This window comes from Scomber japonicus, chromosome 7 (assembly GCF_027409825.1).
Source record: "Scomber japonicus isolate fScoJap1 chromosome 7, fScoJap1.pri, whole genome shotgun sequence".
Classification (NCBI taxonomy): Eukaryota; Metazoa; Chordata; class Actinopteri; order Scombriformes; family Scombridae; genus Scomber; species Scomber japonicus.
In genome coordinates, this window is record NC_070584.1 from 12,017,500 (window position 1) to 12,036,082 (window position 18,583).

General features: G+C 41.1%; 1 protein-coding gene across 1 annotated transcript in view; it reads right to left on the minus strand.

Annotated features, from left to right (window-relative positions):
• ncanb (neurocan b) overlaps positions 1 to 18,583 on the minus strand; it is a 128,516-nt gene that overhangs the window by 11,414 nt on the left and 98,519 nt on the right. Inside the window, exon 11 of the mRNA XM_053322366.1 lies at positions 14,600 to 14,713. Coding sequence (XP_053178341.1) covers positions 14,600 to 14,713 — 114 coding nt within the window. The remainder of the gene's footprint in view (positions 1 to 14,599; positions 14,714 to 18,583) is intronic.

The following is an 18,583-nucleotide window of genomic DNA, read 5'->3' on the forward strand; positions in this document are numbered from 1 at the left end:
CTGCGGTGAGACAGCTTAGTCCAGTGAAAGGGCGTTTTAATCTATTCAAATGACAACAATCCTTAGAAATCGCTTCCAGTGCGCGGCGCTTGCTTGGTAATTAAGCCCTGTCACAGTCCTGTCAGCACACTGACTCACCCTCCATCCTGTCCTCCCTCTCTCTCATCTATTCCCCTCATCTCTCTGGGGGTTAGCTGTGTGACTGTGCGCTCTACATCTCAGATGTGATGTATGTGTGTGTGTGTGTGTGTGTGTGTGCAAGTGTGTGCAAGTGTGTGCATATCTGTATGTGTGTAAATGTATGTATAGCTGATGTGGTTCAGTCTGGATCTGTCAGGCAAGCCACCTCCAGTTTCCCCATGATGCTTAGCCCCCCCATGCCCCCTCCCTCACTCCTCCCCTACAGTGTGGGGATCAGGGAGAAGGCCTCAGCTTTTCCTCCAACAAATCTGAAGCGACACCAGTAAATTGGGCAGTGCAAATTGGGCCGTATGGGGCCCTGTTTAGTATGCAGAGAGATGCAGTTTGGCTGTGGAAAGGAGAGAAGAGGATAGAAAAGAAAAAGGAGAAGAGAAGAGAGGAGAAGAGGGGAGAGGGGAGAGGAAAGAAAAGGATAGGAAAGGAGTCTGTTATGAAAAACCTTTCATACTGATGTACTATGTGTACATAAAGTAAGGGGTTGAAAACCTTCATCCTGCATTGAGAGAGCGACAAGTACTTTTCATTCTGTTAAGCTTTGTGATCTCATCTATTCATGTTGTTCAGGGCCTTCAGAGGTGCAACAGCATGAATTGCGAATTGCAGTGATAAGATTTCAAAATATTCGATGCACTGGGTCATAGTAGGACGCTCCTTCTCAGGTGAAGGCAGGTCACTTCTCTCCGGTTAGTTTCTATATGTATATATGTAAATGGATTTTTTTCTCCTTTATTGCAGATACATATATATATATATATATATATATATATATATATATATATATATATATATATATAGAATGTTTTTCCTTTATTGTATAGTGATGTATTAGATAATCATAATCAGCACACAATAATGGCTGCTTCCAGTGAATGTGAAAGTGACAAATACTTGCTGACAGTGAGCAATGTGAAAGAAAACTGCTATATGGTGTATCCAACATACAATAGCATGTGGTTACAATACATTTGTTTGTGTTTAGAGGGTAATTTCTTTGTCATGTCTCCTCCTATAAACACAAAGCTCTATCATGTCAAAAGTCAGACACACATGAATGAAAGCGTAACTGTTCACACATTCACACACGCGTGTTGAGTGCACAAGGGACCAGAGAGAGGGAGGGATGAAGAATGAAGAGAGTAATGTTTGCATATATCTGGGAAATTTATGGAGGCAAGTCTCAGTCCAGTTTTATCACTCTTTGATGCTCTGGTGCAATTTGACACTGCTTAAAATTCATCATTCAGCCACTGGCCTGTTTGACATGCATTCATTCAGTCTCATAGGTCTGACGGAAGTGGAGTGCTACAGTACATAGAGAAGAAGCCTATTCCCACTGTTGCTGTGAGTAACAACTAGAGCTAGAAAGTATTGAAAATTGACAAACACTGAAAACTGACAAGGAATCTCTGGCCAGATACATAATCTTGTTTTGGCATATTTTGTAAAGGCAAATGTCTTGTACAGCTGTTCGTTTTACATATGACATTGGCGTCAGATGAAAATGAGCTTAACAATCTATATATTTCTAGAAGATACTTTCCCACAAGTATTGTTAAAGTCTGCCTCCATTCTAAAATTTGCTTCATTGGATATTTGAGCTTCATTGTGCAGAACACTAGAAGGTTGTTTTCTCATTTATCTGCTGAAAGTGGAAAGCTTCTCTGTGCTCACCTAAAATTTTAGTTTAAGCAGAATTTGTTCGGTTTGGGATAGCAAAGCAAGCGATGATCCACGCTATTAAAGCCATTCCACTCACACCACAATCATGTATACTTACATAAGAGACACAATATCAGCAGAATATCTTCACTGAACAAAAGATCTTTCTCTCGTTATGTGTAGTCACAAAGGAGATAATCACGAATAGCTGGATTGCATTTAGAGGGAATGAATGACTAAAGCAAAATAAATGATTCAGATGAAAAAGGTACTGTAGATTTTAAACAGCAAAAATAATCAGACTGAAACATGGGCACAAATGGAAAAATACTTAATGTCACCATCCAAACAAACTTTTGTATTTGATTTTTTCTATTTTTCTGATTTAAGTTCATAGTTGCTGTCTTCTTATTTCTGTCTGTGCCGTTCTACAGTATTAATATCACATGTTAACTGTGTTGTAGGCTGAAAGTACAATAAGAATTGAAGGATAGTAATAATGTTTATGACTGATATTGTTTGGGGGGTGCATGGGTAAAGGGTCAACCATGCACATAGAGAAAACTTCCACTTTCAGCAGAAAAGAGGCTTCAAACTCTGCATATACATCATTCTGCACAGTAAAGCACAAACATCCAACTGAAGAAACGGGAAGAAAAACATTTCAAATGATACCCTGCTATACAGTAGTGACAGCCAGCAGACAGGGCTTTTATCTCTTGTTAACAGAACAGGATGACTAACTCCTACCTGCAACTGGTCAACAGCTTCAGCAATTTAAAGGAAGAGTGACTGAGGAGATTCATGTATACACAAGACGTGCATCAACCAACAGTTACAGATATGTAACTGAGGCTTATCACACTACAAACCTTTTGAGAAAATCCTCATCAAACACATAAATATATGACAAAACTGACACTGAAATACATTCCTGTCATTCATCTTGCTAAGTATGTGCAACCAGGCTAAGATCTGTTCCACTCACTCAGTTTGGGGGGGGGGAACAAGCACTTTGCTAAAGGTTTACGATCACTACTGTTTGAATAAAATATAAGGTTTGTTTGTTATTCCAAGTTAAGTGCCCGAGTACCTCTTGAACTTCAGGTCAGATAATCAGAGGGATGATTGATCTGCCTCTTACAAAGGTCCTTACTGGATCTAAAAATGCCCTCTGAGTGCTACTATTTGAGGATGATTGTAAATGTAAATGTGGAGAATTATTTCATTACTTCCAGGTAGTCTGGGGCTTTAATCAGATGACCTCGAAACCCGCCAATGACATGAAATCCAATTAGCCATCTTAACATTTTCAGTCTCCTCTGTACAGCTCGGTGGCTCACTGGTTGGCCCTGTTGCCTCACACTGAGATGAGCTCAAGTTTAATTTCCCATTCGGACTTCAGCGATCGTGCTCTCTTTATTGTAGAACAGTGCACAGCAGGGACTCTTATTCACTCATACTTCTGGATGTGAGTGCTGTCTCTGTCTATTATGGTTGGGCCTATTCTGCCACTTGAAGAAAGATGGTTTCATGTAAACTCTTGACTAGTTCATACAGATGAGTGAAATCTCTACACATCAGACACTACAGGAAGCTCTTGTATTTCTAGAAACTGTGTCTTTGGGACTTCTCTGAGAGTTAGTTCAAATGTATTCTTGAGTTCTCAAATATATTGTAGAAATGTTTACATTCAGTATTGATGGTAAAACAGTACATGAGCATGGATATGGGAGATAGGGGATACATCTGTCCTTGTGCTACAGGCATTATTACAAAATGGAGCATTAATCCATAGTGAAGGTCATCACATGGCAGAACATTAATATTATAAGATCATTTTAGTCGCTATCATGGGACAACTTGAAACTCTCTCTTGTTTTTTACTTCACCTTTGTCCATCCACATTTCAATTTCTGCTTTGTTAACAGGGAGACATTTTCAAAACTAATTAATTTTGCATTAAGTGCTACAAGGATTTAGCAGCTTACAACCCTAATGAGACCATACACACTATAACACTGTAGTCTGCAAAACAAAATATTACCAAACAAGTATTTGTTTTGCCCTTTCAATCAGCCCAGCCTTTCAATCCATTAATGTTTGCACACTAATAGACACATAAACTACTGACCAGTGCAAATTGTCTCCCTGTGTTTGAAATAATGAATGCTGAAATAGAATCATAAAACAATTAAGCAAGAATAGAGATGCATAAACCTACAGTGCTAGGCTGCCTTGTAATTTTCTAAAACCCACTAATGCGTAGAGAAGATTGAACATTTTGCAGCCATACTCATACGCACAACATACGTTTGAAATGAGAGCAGTAGATTAGCATTAGCCAGCTTAATGTTATAGCCATTATCTCTAGCCTTATGGGACCAAAAGCTGTGACTGCTGCTGACTTGCTCTTTCACTCCATCATCAGACCTGGAAGCCACCTGCTCAAAGCCCACACAGCAGCTGGTACATATTAGCATTAGGAGAGGGTCCAGTTTGGCACATGAAGGTGGGGAATGGGTTGTTATCTACAGTAACAGGGACAGGAGAGTCAGTGTAGGTGTCACTGAGAGAGAGGGGAAAAAAACATAGACACACATACACACATCTATGAATAGTCATGAACACCTTCATTGAATCACATACACTCTGCTGTGAGTCAGTCCAGACTGTGTGCATGTGGCTAGTCCTAGTTCCTAGATTTGGTTTGATTTCCACTTGAGAAATGCGTACATACATGACCCAAAAAACCTCAAGACAGAAAAACTAAGAGCATCAGACGCATTGAGACATAATGTAGAGTGGGAGGACAGAGGAGGAAAGATAGAACAAGAGAGTGAAAGAGTGAGAGAAACAGAGAGATAGATTGAGGGGGGGGGGGGGGGGTTAGAAACAGTGATGGAAAGAGAGAGGGAGAGAGAAAGAAAAGGATAGATCAAAAATAAACAGGCATGTTTTCTCCCCCTCAGATCTTCAGCCTAGTCTCTGCTGATTTATTCTCCCACTCGCTGACAGCGAGGCTCAAAGCTCGACATCACATCAACCTCTTCAAATATTTAGACATTATTCAAGTCGTCTTCTTTTTACCCGTTTTCCCGCCGTCAGACTGGGAGAGGTAGGGGGTACGTTGCAGCGATTAATATTCCCACAGACTTTAGTGAACGGCAGTTAGGAAAGAAAAGGCCATACACTTCCAGCTGACTGATTGGGTCGTTTATCCACATCACCGAGTGATATTTCTGCCGCTCGGCTTTTTTAGATCCCCTGGATGATGAAACGCTGTGTGTATGTTTGCATGTGCGAGTGCGTGCATGAGTGGGTGTGTGCTGCCATTTTGCTTCCTCCCTGTGTGATTCTTTGAAGGCTGACAGCTCAGTGTGCCATTTGCGAGAGGCCAGATGACAGCATTCCGGAGTGAGAGGAAGTGAGCGAGAGAGAGCGAGGGAGTGAGAGACATTTGGAAAGACGAAGAGAGAGGGAGATGAGGGACAATCTGCTAATGGCCAGAGACAAAAGGTGAGAACGTGGCTGTGGAATTATTAATGGCTACTACGAGTGCAATGTTGATTAATGGAACATCCTAATAGTGTGATTCTCACAATTAGATGTAATGGATGATACAGTAAAACAGCTACAGAGTGCAAAACATGAATGACTGATGCCAGTGTGAACACTTGTGCTGTATAATTAACCCATAGTAACATCTTTTAGAATTTATGCTGATGGAGGAGGCTGGGGTGAGAGTGAGGGCAGTGCAGGCCTTTACAGTAAATACTGCAGACAGAAATTCACACAGCAAACATACAGCTGCGAGTGGGCACAGTGTGTAGTTAGCACATGGTGGTCGCACATATTCATCCTGCATCCTTATTTTTCTAGAAAGAGTGGGCAGGTAATGGTCTATCATTGTGAAGATGATGTAAGTTACTCACATAACCTACTACAGGTGTGTGATCATCATGTTTGCAAAGAGCAGCTCACAGTTTAACTAATAATAAAAAGGGTAACAAAGCTAAAAGAATTCACGCTTGTGGGCAGATTGTATTTTCAAGGACATCATATGTTAACAATGGACCTTTTTTGACTGAACAATCAGAGGAACTGAGGATCTGCAGGGGAAAATATCCTCTAGAATCTGTGTGATAAATCAGTGGGGCTGTTTTGGCATATATGTTGTCAGATAAATAGCAGTACAGAAGTGACAAAGATATGTTTGATGAAGAATATACCATTTCATAGTCGATTACAGATGCCACCAGAGTTTAATTTGCAACTTCACCTTTTCAAACAACTTTTCAAATCAGTTTGGTAGAAACTGGAACAAGATTTCTGATAGAAATCCACATTCCTCAGTTCCTGAAAAGATTGCTGGAAAAGTTCCTTCACTAGAAATGAACCATCACAAAAATGAAATGAAAGTAAAACAAAAAGAGGGAGTACAGAGGAAACCTCAATTTTCTGTTTTACACATCTCCGTCAGAAATGTTCACTAATGCAGAGCAGAGGAACATAGACTCTTCTCTCTTCCTCCATCTCTTTTCCTCTTTTCATCTATTATAACACCTGCTCTGATGCCTCCTTTCTCTTTTTTTCCTCCCTTCTCCATTGTTTCTTTCTTTTCTGCCTGAACTTCCTTACAGTCAGGGGATGAGAATGACAGTTGCTTCAGGAACACTCTCTAATTAAGCACCTTGAATGAGAATAAATTACCTCCTCATCTCTCCAGCTTTCCTGTTTGGAGAGAGAATTGGCAATTGTTGAACACAACAGCATACACAGGGAGAGAGATGCCTTGCTGTTATTCCATTTGAATAGCCTCTGCCATGCTTAGGTAAAACTTCAGGGACATTTTATACACGTATCTGCCTGTTTTACAGTACAATGAATGTGTTTGTTCACCTGCGTTTCTGCCAATGTGTGTTCAGGAGAGCGCTGCGAGTGAGGTAAACCAAGGAGCTCTCTTCCAAGTTTTGCAATGTGCCCCTCTCGACATGTTATTAGAACACATGAATCTTCATTAGCATTAATTGCCTCTAAAGACCCGGAGGAACGCACAGAAATTAATTTTGAGTCAAGCTTTCTGCTGAGTCGCTACAGCAACAGCACGGCCAGGGACAGAGTGGAGAAGCATTGTTGTGTCCCTCGATATGCCCTATTGAAAACAGCAAAGTTGGCGAACTCGGCATCCTCCTCAGCCTTTCTGTCATCTCTGAAAAACGATGCTGAGTCACACAACCACCCAAACCAAGCACAATGAAAAGAAAACAAAGAACTACTGACTATAGCATCAAACTGTAACGTGTGAAGTTCAGCCAAAGTGCTCAGTGTAGCTTAGAAAGAGTGTAGAGATGAGATAAGCTTAGAGTGACATATATATTTGCCCAAAGGAAGTGTAAGAATGGAGCCAAGACGCAATGACATGATGAGAGAAAAATGACTTGACACCTATCATACTAAAAACCTGCAGGATCAGCAGAAACCTTTGTGGATTTTAAGCCAGGGCAACATAAAAAGGGCAGAGGTAAATATGGTAAGATTGTTCTTTATGGCTGCATTTACACCAACAGTTAACATGAGATCTGTATCTGGATAATAACATCTGATCAGTTGGTCTTTGCATTTACACCTGGTCAGATCAGGTGAATCTGGCAGACTTGTCAACAAACATGGGAAGCCATGCTGGATGGATGTCATTTATTTTTTGTGAGGGAAAACTTTTAGGCACTATTTAAACATTTTAGAGGGCTCACAAGAAGAGGTGACCTTTCAACTTATTGTGTGGATTATTTTTCTTATGAATGTGGTCACGCTGTAGAGACTACATTTACAGATCTGATCACGATGCCAACCAGACTGTGTCCAAATGTGGCCTGGCTGATCTGATTGCATTCTGATCCCGAGTGCATTGAGTGCATTTACACCTTTCATGAACGTGCGGTGCGATCTAAATACAGATTGCATGGTAATACCAGGTGTAAACACGTTTTTTTAAATCTTCGTTCAAAAAAATGCAGTCACCTGAAATGACTCTATCTTGTCTGTCATGAAATCCTTCCTTTAAAAATCAGACTGCTTTTTGTACTGTTATTATAGTCCAGTCCCTTTTTGTCTAAATTGTATTGCTAAACTATTCATTTAAAACCTAACCAAACTACCAGACAAAAACCTCAATATTACAGACCTCCTAATCTAATTCATTAGCACCGATCACTGGCTTGCATGTAAATTGTGTGAAGCAGAATCATCTCATATGAATGTACTGGAACTCTTCAGGATGGGTCTTAAAAGGGCTACTAAAACCAGAGGATCCTCAATATACCCACAATTTCCGTACTGTGCAAATATCATTCAATATTTAACCCTATTCACTTTAAATTACAACTAAATTGCCTTCAGTGTAAGCATGTGAATATATATAGGCTATGTGTGAAAGAAAAGGGAAAATATAAAAAGGAGTGACTCTGAGTGAGATGGTGATATAGAACTGCACCTGGTGCTTTCCACTGCTGTTAGTCAGTTCAGTCTGCTTTCCTCCTCATTAGTCTCAGTGTGTAGGCCACACTACATCGTATGTTGCCTGTTTCCAACCTGCAGCACCAGTGTTGCTGTTGGCTTCGATATTCTCAAACTCCTCATATCTGTCTGCCCCAGATTCATCCAAGCATCCTCTTTGGGGAGTAAGTTGTGTTCTACTTTGCTTTAGGTACCCGTAATGCTGTCTAGTTTTTGTTTTCCTGTCCTGAACTACACATGCATGTGTGTGCATGTGTGTGTGTGTGTCTGGGGAAAATGTTAGTGGTATTTAGTAGAATGTGAAAACAATATAACTTAGTTTCAATGGAGTGTTTAATAGTCTCACTGTAGTTTCTGTAGTAAAGTCATCAGCATGCTTGCCTGTGTGTTAGCCTCTGCATGCTGCACAATCACTAGTCCTCAGTCATATTTGCCTATAACAGCTGTACAGTCTACTAGGGATGTAGCTCTTCTCTCCAAACACAAAAGTCAAAATCAAAAAAAGAGAAGATGCATGAAATACAGGTCTCTCTCTGAGTCTAGCGCAGCAGCAAACGCATTGCTCGCAGATAACCAAGCAGCAGCCAGACACCTGGGGATTAATTAGCTGCAATCCCTTTTAACACTGGCTTTTTGTTTTCAATTTGTAGATTATTCGCTCTGTGAGGAAACAGAAAAAGGGATACAGCGAGAGTGAGGATGATCATGTGGGCTGGATTGTTATTTTATTTGTAACTACGAATTATTGCACCTCTGCAGTGCTCCGGGGGAGCTCAATGCACCACAACTATAAGAAACACGTGTAAACAGACAGAACACAAGAAAATAAACAAAACATCAATTTGACAACGCATGCACAGCTGCAAATTCAGACATCAAAACACATTACAGACAACAATTGTTTCCAGAGGGACACTTAAAAGTAATGAACATGTCTGCATCTGCGATCCCAATATTAAAATAAACCAAGATGTGTTCATCATTTTTGAGTCCTCTGGAAACACTTGTTGTCTGTAATGTGTCGTGTAGCAATTTGTAGCGCCCTTTCTCAATGCTGAACATGTGTTGATAAATTGATGAAGATGTTGTCTTAATTTTCTTGTGCTTTGCCTATTTGCATGTGTTTCCTGTAGTTGTAGTGCGTTGAGCTCTGGGGGCCCCCATACGCCTCACTGTGATTTCATTGTTTGGAGTGTTGAGTGTTCGACTGCCAGTTAAGCTCCTGTTAAATAAAAGGGAAAAAAATCTTCTGATTTTTTGGAAAGGTACAAGAGTACATAGATGGAGTTTTGTTTGTTTGTTTGTTTGTGTGCCACCAAAGAAGAAATGAAACAGAGGAAATGTTGAAGTGCAATGTTCCTTTGAGTGTGCATTTTTTTTTACTGCTGTCTTTGGGCAAATATGAGCTTCAGACCTTGAGAGTGAGAACAATTTGTTCAGTTTTTGGCAAGTGTACACCTCTTCAAAGAGCTGTTTGAGGGTTAAGACTCAGTGTTAGTGACTTACAGTTAGTGTTATGCAGTGTTATGTGTTATGAGTAGAAATGACTGTTAGGTTTAGAGGATAATGCATTATGTCAATGAGGATCCTGACCAATGGAAACATGTGTGTCTGTGCTTGTGTGAAACTCTAACTTCACAGCTCTGAGAAAAGTATCACATAAACACCCACACACAAACACATACACTTGAAAAAGGCAGATATGGCCCATGGGGACACACTGTACAGATGCACTCACACGGTGACACACACAGTGACACACACACACACACATGCACACATGCACACGCACTCAGAGAGCATGACAAAGCCTCCTGTGGTGCACCTGAGATGAGAGGCATAAAAAGATGCAAGAAGTGCAGGAGTGACAGCAGAAAAGGTAGGGAGAGCAAAGAAAAAAAGGTAGCTGACATGAAACAGCGGTATCTACAGTCGTGGAATGGCAAAGCAACAAATCCCTACTCTCACATGTACACGTTGTGGCGTTTTCCTCCCTAGAAAGACTGAGGGGATAACAGAGCGAATGATACAAAGACAAAAGCAAGGAAAGAAGCTGATGAGAAGAAACCAGCTAATGGCTTCTCCGTCACTTTTCTCACCAGCCAGGCTGAGGAAGATTTGGTCTCTGTCTCCACTGATTAGGCAGTAAGCCACAAAAAAAAAAAAAAAAAAAGGCAGGACAGACTCGACTATCAGCTTCAGTACTGGGATGAGAGAGAGAAACAAGTAACTGATGTCTTTGTTACTCTAATCAAATCACGACTGCCTACTCTTTTCAACAAATATCCCTTCATTAAAGATAACTGATTAAAAAACATAATTGCCAGATGGATTCAATCATTTTGCACGTTTGTCACTATAGTGCTGATTATCAAACTTACAAAAAGTATAATCCATCTCTTAAACTGTAGAGTTTCAAAGTGTGTTCCAGACAAAGCCCAACAAAACAACAAAAACAACAAAAACTTTGAGTTGAACATGAGATAATAGTAGAAACTGCAGAATAACAAGCCATTTCTTCCTCTCTCTCAGTACATTGAATGGAGGACTTCAGCCTTGTCAACTTACTATTATTGACTCTCAGATGAGATCACCATGGTAACAGGCCAGAGGGAGCTAGAAGCAGACTGGATCTTCCCAGCATCCGAGGCTGTCAGCTAACAACGCATACACCTGAACACGCACAGACGCACTCAAGTACGCACAGCAAATGAGACAGAGAGAACTGGACCACTTTAGCGAGACAGGGACCAATTGGATGACATTTAAATGGATAGAAGCCTCGGTGGAACGAATGAGTTCATTTCCACTGTTCGTGTCGCGGTTCAGACCTCCCTCTGGATATCAAACTGAGATCACGCTGAAATGGCAGAGCGACACCTGTTGCGAATTGTACTTTTCACAGCTGAATCCTATATTTGTGCGAGTGCAGAGCAGTGCGAGATAAAAGCGACAGGAAAACAGAGACTTTAGATTTACACAATCAGACCTGCTGCTCCCAATCAGGCATGAAGGCAGAAGCGCAGCAGGAGAGGAAACGTACGTGTGGCTCTGGTGCATGTCAAACCAGAGGCACAGTGAGAGAGGAGAGAGGAAAAACTGCTAACTTCTTCATGGAATACTGAAGACTTGGAGTCTGCTACATTAAACTCTACATATTTAAGACTGATTAATATTATAGTTCAGTTTCCTGCCCTAATTTAAAGAATCTGTACATTTAGGAGATCTAACCTGCCTGAAATTGAAGCACAGTTTAACACAGTGCCACATAAAAATTTAAAAATTATAATATATTCCCTGTGTTTGCTTATTTATGATCTGCACCACAGGAATGCATGAATATTAATGAGGTAACCATAGGGGAATCACCAAAAAGCACCAAAGTAACTGGCTAATTAAAAGAAAAACCAACATAAAGTGTCTCACTGAGATGTCGGGCCACCATGTACAGCCAGAACTTAAACTCTCTGAACTCTACTGGAGGGATGAACATCATTCTTCCAAATGATATTCCCTCATTTGGTGTTTTGCTGATGGTGGCAGAGATTGCTGACTAACATGCCGAATCAACTCATCTTTATACTCATCAACCTTTCATGTCCTATGGATGGAAGAGACCACTCCAATCAGGATATCAATGTTACATCATAGGATAAAGGTGATCACTTGGAACAACTTTGTATTGATTTGGGACCCAAACCATGTCAGCAACATTCCCCCCACAGCATGACAGAGCAACCAGATCCCCTCAGTGTAGGGGTCAAGCGTTGACTAGATCACTTTAATCCACATCTCTGTAGACCACTGCCTGTGGGTTTTTTTTACCAATGAACTCTCAAATGTGCATTCATCTGTGTAATGAGGCATTTATGCACTGTAACCCCATTATAATAGCCCTCTCTATGTAATAGTTGAAGGACGGCTCTTGCTGCACCTGAGGAACAGTTGCTTTTCTGTTTTTACTTGCATATCTCACAAATGCATGAGCATCACAGTCATCAAATGTGAGCTGCTGACCACAATTTCTCACCCTTTTTACTAATGTGTTTCACATAGATCTAAATGCAAATATCACTTTTTGGTGAAGCTTCTATCATCCGTGGCCCAACAATGAACCTGCTTTCAAAGCCTCTTACATCAGAATCAACCGGGCCTGCTCAGCATTCTTATTAATGCCACACAGTATGATTGGATGTTAATTGCTTAATTGTACCATGCAGTGCACCTGTGTGGAAGCATCTGCGTTTGCTTTAATTTGTCACACGTCTGTAATAATTAAAGAGAGTCTGAAAATACTTTGAGTTTAAAAGGGCACTCCAGCAGTTTGGTCTTGAACTTTCCTAAAGTTGGTGGACTTGAAAGAGAAAGATTAATAAAAAGATTAGTCAAACTTGAAGAGATATCCTGCCTTTTAGTGGTAATATGGCTCCAAAATCACACATGAAACACAGGGTCTGAGAAAATAAACACACTGCTTTATTCCACACATATACACTTTACCCTTTTAACTATCCTGCTGATCCTTATGTGACACTTCAGATTGATCTTGGAGGAGTCCAGGCTCCCAGACTAGGAACTACTGGGTTTCATAGTAAAGCAACAGATGTTGAAAAGACAATGAACTGGATGAGACACAGAACAGCTTTTTCACAAGTTAGCTCAAGTACAATTGTGTGTGCTGGTGTGCCAAACTCCTGTAGTGCAGTCAGTAAGCCTGCGAACACTGCGAAGACCTAAGAGACTTTGCAGCTTAGTTTTTTTTCTTGTTCTGCAACTATTTTTTTCCCGGAGCCTGCCAAAACTAGTGTAGTTTCAGCAGAATTTCAGATTTCCTGCTTTACCCTTTCCTTCCATTCTCTATTGATTAGTCTACCCTCAAAGTCCCAGATCAGACCAGACCAGAGTAGCAAGAAGCAGAGCGAGACACTGGAAGCGAGACACAGAGAGAAAAAAAGACAGATATTCAAAGTCACAGCTCTTCAGAGGGTTGAGGTCAAAGGTCGAGCTGGACCAGCGGAACTTGACTTCTTGACTTTATGGATTTGTGTAATTCAGTGCAGATCTCTATCCTCCCCGGATCTCTCGCTCATCTCCTCCAGTTCATGGAAATGTCTCCTTCCCCACAACCTCACAGTCTGACTGTCTTTCTTTACTTTCGTTCTTTAAATTTTAATTGTGCTATTTGCATAATTCAGTCACTGCGCTGCTAGTCAGACAGGAAACTCTGGACTCATACTTCTATTTCATTCCTATGGTATTTTTCTACATCTAAAATACACAACAGATTTAATATTTTGGGTTTTAATTAAAATAAAAAAATGGTGTTGATTTTTCTAGTAAAAAAAATCACACAAACACAAAAAATGCTTTAAGTTCAACCATAAACTGCTTTGTTAGAATGACTCTGGTACATAATTAGCCATTCTGCCCTTTTTCCTCATTTTTCACTTCACTTCTCTCTTCCTCACTATGATAGGAAACATCTTCTTAACTATGTTTAACAATGTTACAAGACCTTGTTTACTTTAAACTGCAGTGACCAACATCTCCCCTACAGCAGGAAACATACAAGTGTGGGTGAAAATACTGTGTTAAACCAACCGGGGTATTTTCCCCTTAAAACTGATTAACACAATCAACCTGAATGTTTATATTCCTCAGTGTTTTGCTCCAACATGTCAGCCATGTTTTCATATAACATGCATTTTGTGAGCAGCCTTCTTCACATCCCCCTACTCTCAAGGGAAGTCCCGTAATGAGAGGCAAAAACCAGCTGGACGCAGGTGTTCTGAACAAACCTGATACATTATTCCACGGGGGCTTCCCTCTCCCTCGCCGCTCCCTTCCTCCTCCACCCTCCACCACTTTGTCTACTCTTCCTCATCCTCCCCTTTCTACATCCTCATTAGCTTTCTGTTCCTCCGTCTCCTTCGCTCTCCACCTCTGTCTCCACATCCTGCTCCTCTCGCCTCATCTTATTCTGTCTACCCTCCCTCTTCATCTTGATCCTGCTCTCTCCACCTGCCCCCTCCACCTTCTTTTTCTCATCCATCTCTTCCTTCACTGCCTTGTTGTCCTTATGTATCTCTTGCCATCTCCCAAACATTTCCTCCTAACTCCATCAGCTTCAGCAGCTTATTCTCCTCTCTGCCATCACCCATCAGTCACCCCTTTGTGAATTGGACTAATGAGTAAAATGAAATGATTTTTCCCACATTGTTACCTTTCTCACAAGTGGCCCCGCCGTAGCTTGGGAGACAAAGACACACAAAGGAGTTGATCTCATCGATGCAGGTTCCTCCATTCTGGCATGGATTAGACTGGCAATCATCAATGTCTGGAGGGAGAGAGAAAGAGAGAGAAAAAGAGAGAGTCAGGTTAAATACAAACATACACACACACACACACAACAGATTCACATCACTTTCCATACGGCTACTTTTTAAACTACCTGCCACAGCTCGTTACTGAACAAACCCCAGAGAGATCAAACTTTTGGAGAGATTAGGTGTTTCTGAAAAAGTTATAATTAAAGCAAATTGATTGAACTTCATCAGTGAGCGGTTTGGGATGCACTGAAGCGCATGATGCTAATTGCAATGTGTTTGCAGGACGTGCTGCGGTTCTGCTGTCAAACCTGAGCTGCAAGAGTGAGGGCGAGTATAGAGTGGGGGGGTTGTGAGGGAGAAAGAGAGAGAGATGGAGATTAGAGGATGAGTTTCCATCTCCAACTTCAACATCACCCTCACATAAATGCTAGCGGCTACAAAACTGTACGCAAATCCATTTCAATATGTGCAGTAGTGACCAAAACGATGCTAATCATAGTCTGACACCATCCCTTAGAAGTAATGCCAAAGTCAAGTCTAAGGTTGGGGAAAAAAATGGTAACTCTTGCTGATCTGGGCCTCGGGGCAAAATCATTAAAACTGCACTGGTATCACACAATCCTCTGCCATCACAACAACTGAGTGAGTCCCTAGGGCCTTGGCAAGAGGTCATCAGAGAGGAATGGAGGGGGTTATAGAGAGGGAAGGCAGGAGCAGGCCAGGAGAGTGAAGGGATGGGGAGAAGCTTGAGAAATATGCGAGAAAATATGTAGGAGACATGTTGAAAAAAATGGTGGGGGGAGGAAGAGAGAGCAGAGGCGATATGATGCTGTGAGTTTGAGAAGTTGGCAAATTTCAGGGTTGGATTACAGGAGCTTTGCAAGCAGACAGTGTTTGGGGCGGAAGAGTCTGTTTGGATAAAACAGCATGACAGCTTCATTCCTGGTGCCCCACTTTGTGCTGACTGATATCAAAGGCTGAATTTGATGCAGGAGGTAGAGTCGGAGCCAGAGGAGTCGCAATGAGCTGTCATTCGTAGTAGTTTAGTGTATGTCCGTATACCCATCTGTGAGTGTCTATGTCTCGCTTGTGATGGGGTGGAAAAACGAGGATATAAAAAAAAGAGAACAAAATACAAACGACTGATAGAAACAGAGAAAACACGTCCCACGCCACAGAAAATAACAATGGGTTTTAAGTCTGAGGGCCAAAATTTTAGTGGTAGCAACAGCAAAAGCTTAGTCAGTTTTAAGCTTTAGTAGAGCTGAGATACTGTACATGCTTCTAGACTGAAGGCAGCAGCATTATTGCAATGCAAATGGGTCTCGACGGACTTAAGAAATATCAGTTAATCTGACTGATTGAAAAGGAAGCACATATTAATAATAATGAACTGTATCCTGTGTATTGTACCAGCTATTTAAGCTACTGGTGTCAAGTCATAGAAACTTGTCTGAGACAATTATACTGCAGGAGAAGAGATTTGATGACATAAATATTTCTGTGTAATGAAAATACAGAGCTCGTCTAATTTTAGCTGTGTGTTTTGAAGTCACATTTTGCATTTTCTTTGACTAAAAACACAAAACATTTGATACTGTAGTTCACAAATTGCCCTATTTTCTGTGAGGATAACAAATACAGCTGGGTTAAACATAAAGATGTGACCTAAAAAAAGTGGCATATTAAATACGAGTGCATGAAAAACAGGTCCCTAAATGAGCCTCTGTGGTACTGCATGTAATAGAAATAACACTGCATGATGGATAATAGACACAGAACACATCTCTCCCTCTACACTGGGAACCAACAGATGAGCAGGTTGCCAGAACAGCTGTTTAAAAAAAAAGAAAAAGAAAGGCCTAATATGAGCTGGCATCTGGCCTCATTAAGTACTGCAGCTCTGGGGCAAAGAGTCAAAGAACCCCTTGGATTTTAGGAGCACAGGGGTCAATAAAATACAGCTCTGGACATAAGCTATTAGACTGGTCACAGTAGGCTGATAGACATTATTATCATGAGAGCCAATATAGACACACTCCAGACACTGGTGGCTGGTGTAGACTGACCTCAACATGAAGATGTCTGGAGAAATTCAAGCTCAATAACTCTCAACTATGAATGTTGGTATCTGCCTCTAAAACACATTTGAACAATCTGAATACAACGTTCAACTATTGGCATTTTTCTGTAACTTTCAACCGTGTCTTCATCAGTGAATAGTCTTTGCTCGGTTCTCATGGAGATGTGATCACAGCTGTAATAATTCTTCCCGTTCATGTTGGACAAGAAAAGATCCCTTCCTGATGTGCTTTCATGTAAGTGATGGGAAACAATATCTACAGTAGTTTGTCTTTCACAGTTTATCTGAAGCTTATATCAGACCTCAGCCTCAGTCTGAGGTAATCAAACAATGTGGATATCTGTCTTTTTGGCAGCCGAACAGAGAAACACAATGAAGGCATTTTTGCTCTAAAAAAAGTAGCATTGGAGTACATTGATTTAATTTGACTAACTTAGACTGCTGATGCCTCATATTATCTTCAGATAAACTTTTGAACAGTTTTGCCCAAAACAAAATCAAATACATTAAAACTGCATTATTGTTCCAATGTTAAAACGAGCTCCTGAGTAAAGTTTTAAGAGTTTTGAAAAATGTCTTCTGTCTTCTCCTTAAATGAAATCAGAAATCCCATATGGCCGAGGTAACCACATCGTTCCTCAGTGTCGACCTGCGTCCTTCCTCTCCTGTTCTCAGACAGAGCGCCAGCGCGCAGCAGGCTTGTCCACTCAAAGTCCACTCTGCCCAACTGGCTTAATGAGAAAACCATCCAACTGAAGCAGGTGGCGGTGTGTGTGCATGTGTGTATTTGTATTTGCGCATTTGTATGTGTGTGTAGGTCCATCACTCTCTGGCTCAATCCCCAGTACAACAATATCAGGCTTGGGCACAAGTATAGTCTCCAGGGAGTTCGAGGAGAGCAATGCTCCACTTATCTGCTGGCAGAGAAACGGATGGAGGGATAAACAGGTGCCAGGCACTGTGGTAATTGCTGGGTGCAGCTAACACACAAATGATGTGACCAGATTTTCTTTGAGCCAGCATTATTAATTTGAATCTGACAGGAGGGACAGAAAAAGGTGATAATGGCAAAGGGAATACAAATGTGAAATTGAGGTTTAAATATGGTTCACCCCTGATTATAAAACACACATTCTGGATAGGATGTTTGACTGCAGGATAAATATGTATCATGCTCTTTTTGGTTATTCCTGCCCATCTGTGAGGGTAGCTGGTGAGTTTGAGGATGGATGATGGGAGGAATATGGGGGAGGATAGTGAGAGAGTAGCCACACAAGCCGGGGGTGGTGTCAGTTGACTGAATATCTGAAGACTTACTGCAGGCATGTGTGGAAATCAGGGTATGAATAATTAAAAAGGGGACAGAGAAAGAGATAGAAACAGAGAGCAAACAGAAATCGGGTGGTAGACGGCCTTGGGTCAGCCTTTCCCCATTTCCCTTTTGGGATTATTTGTCAATTCAATAGATCAGATTAAATTTCTATTACCTGTGTCCTCCACTAGAGTTTCTTCCATCCCGAGATCAACTCCATCACCCCTCCTGTCCTCCCCTTAACAATCCCGTCTTGTCACTGTGACTTTGTCACCTCTCAAGGGCGTTTTTTCTTGCTTTCCCACTGTGAGATTTATGCTTTCAATTCTCGCCCCAGCCGGAGTGTTTGTGAATGTTGAAGGCAAATAAAAAAGGAAACAGCTCTTTCTATCTTTTTTATAAATGAGACCTCAACTGCAATCAGCAATTTCATGGCTATGAATCCTTGTGGGTGTAGCCAGCAGATAGCGAGAGTCCACCTTC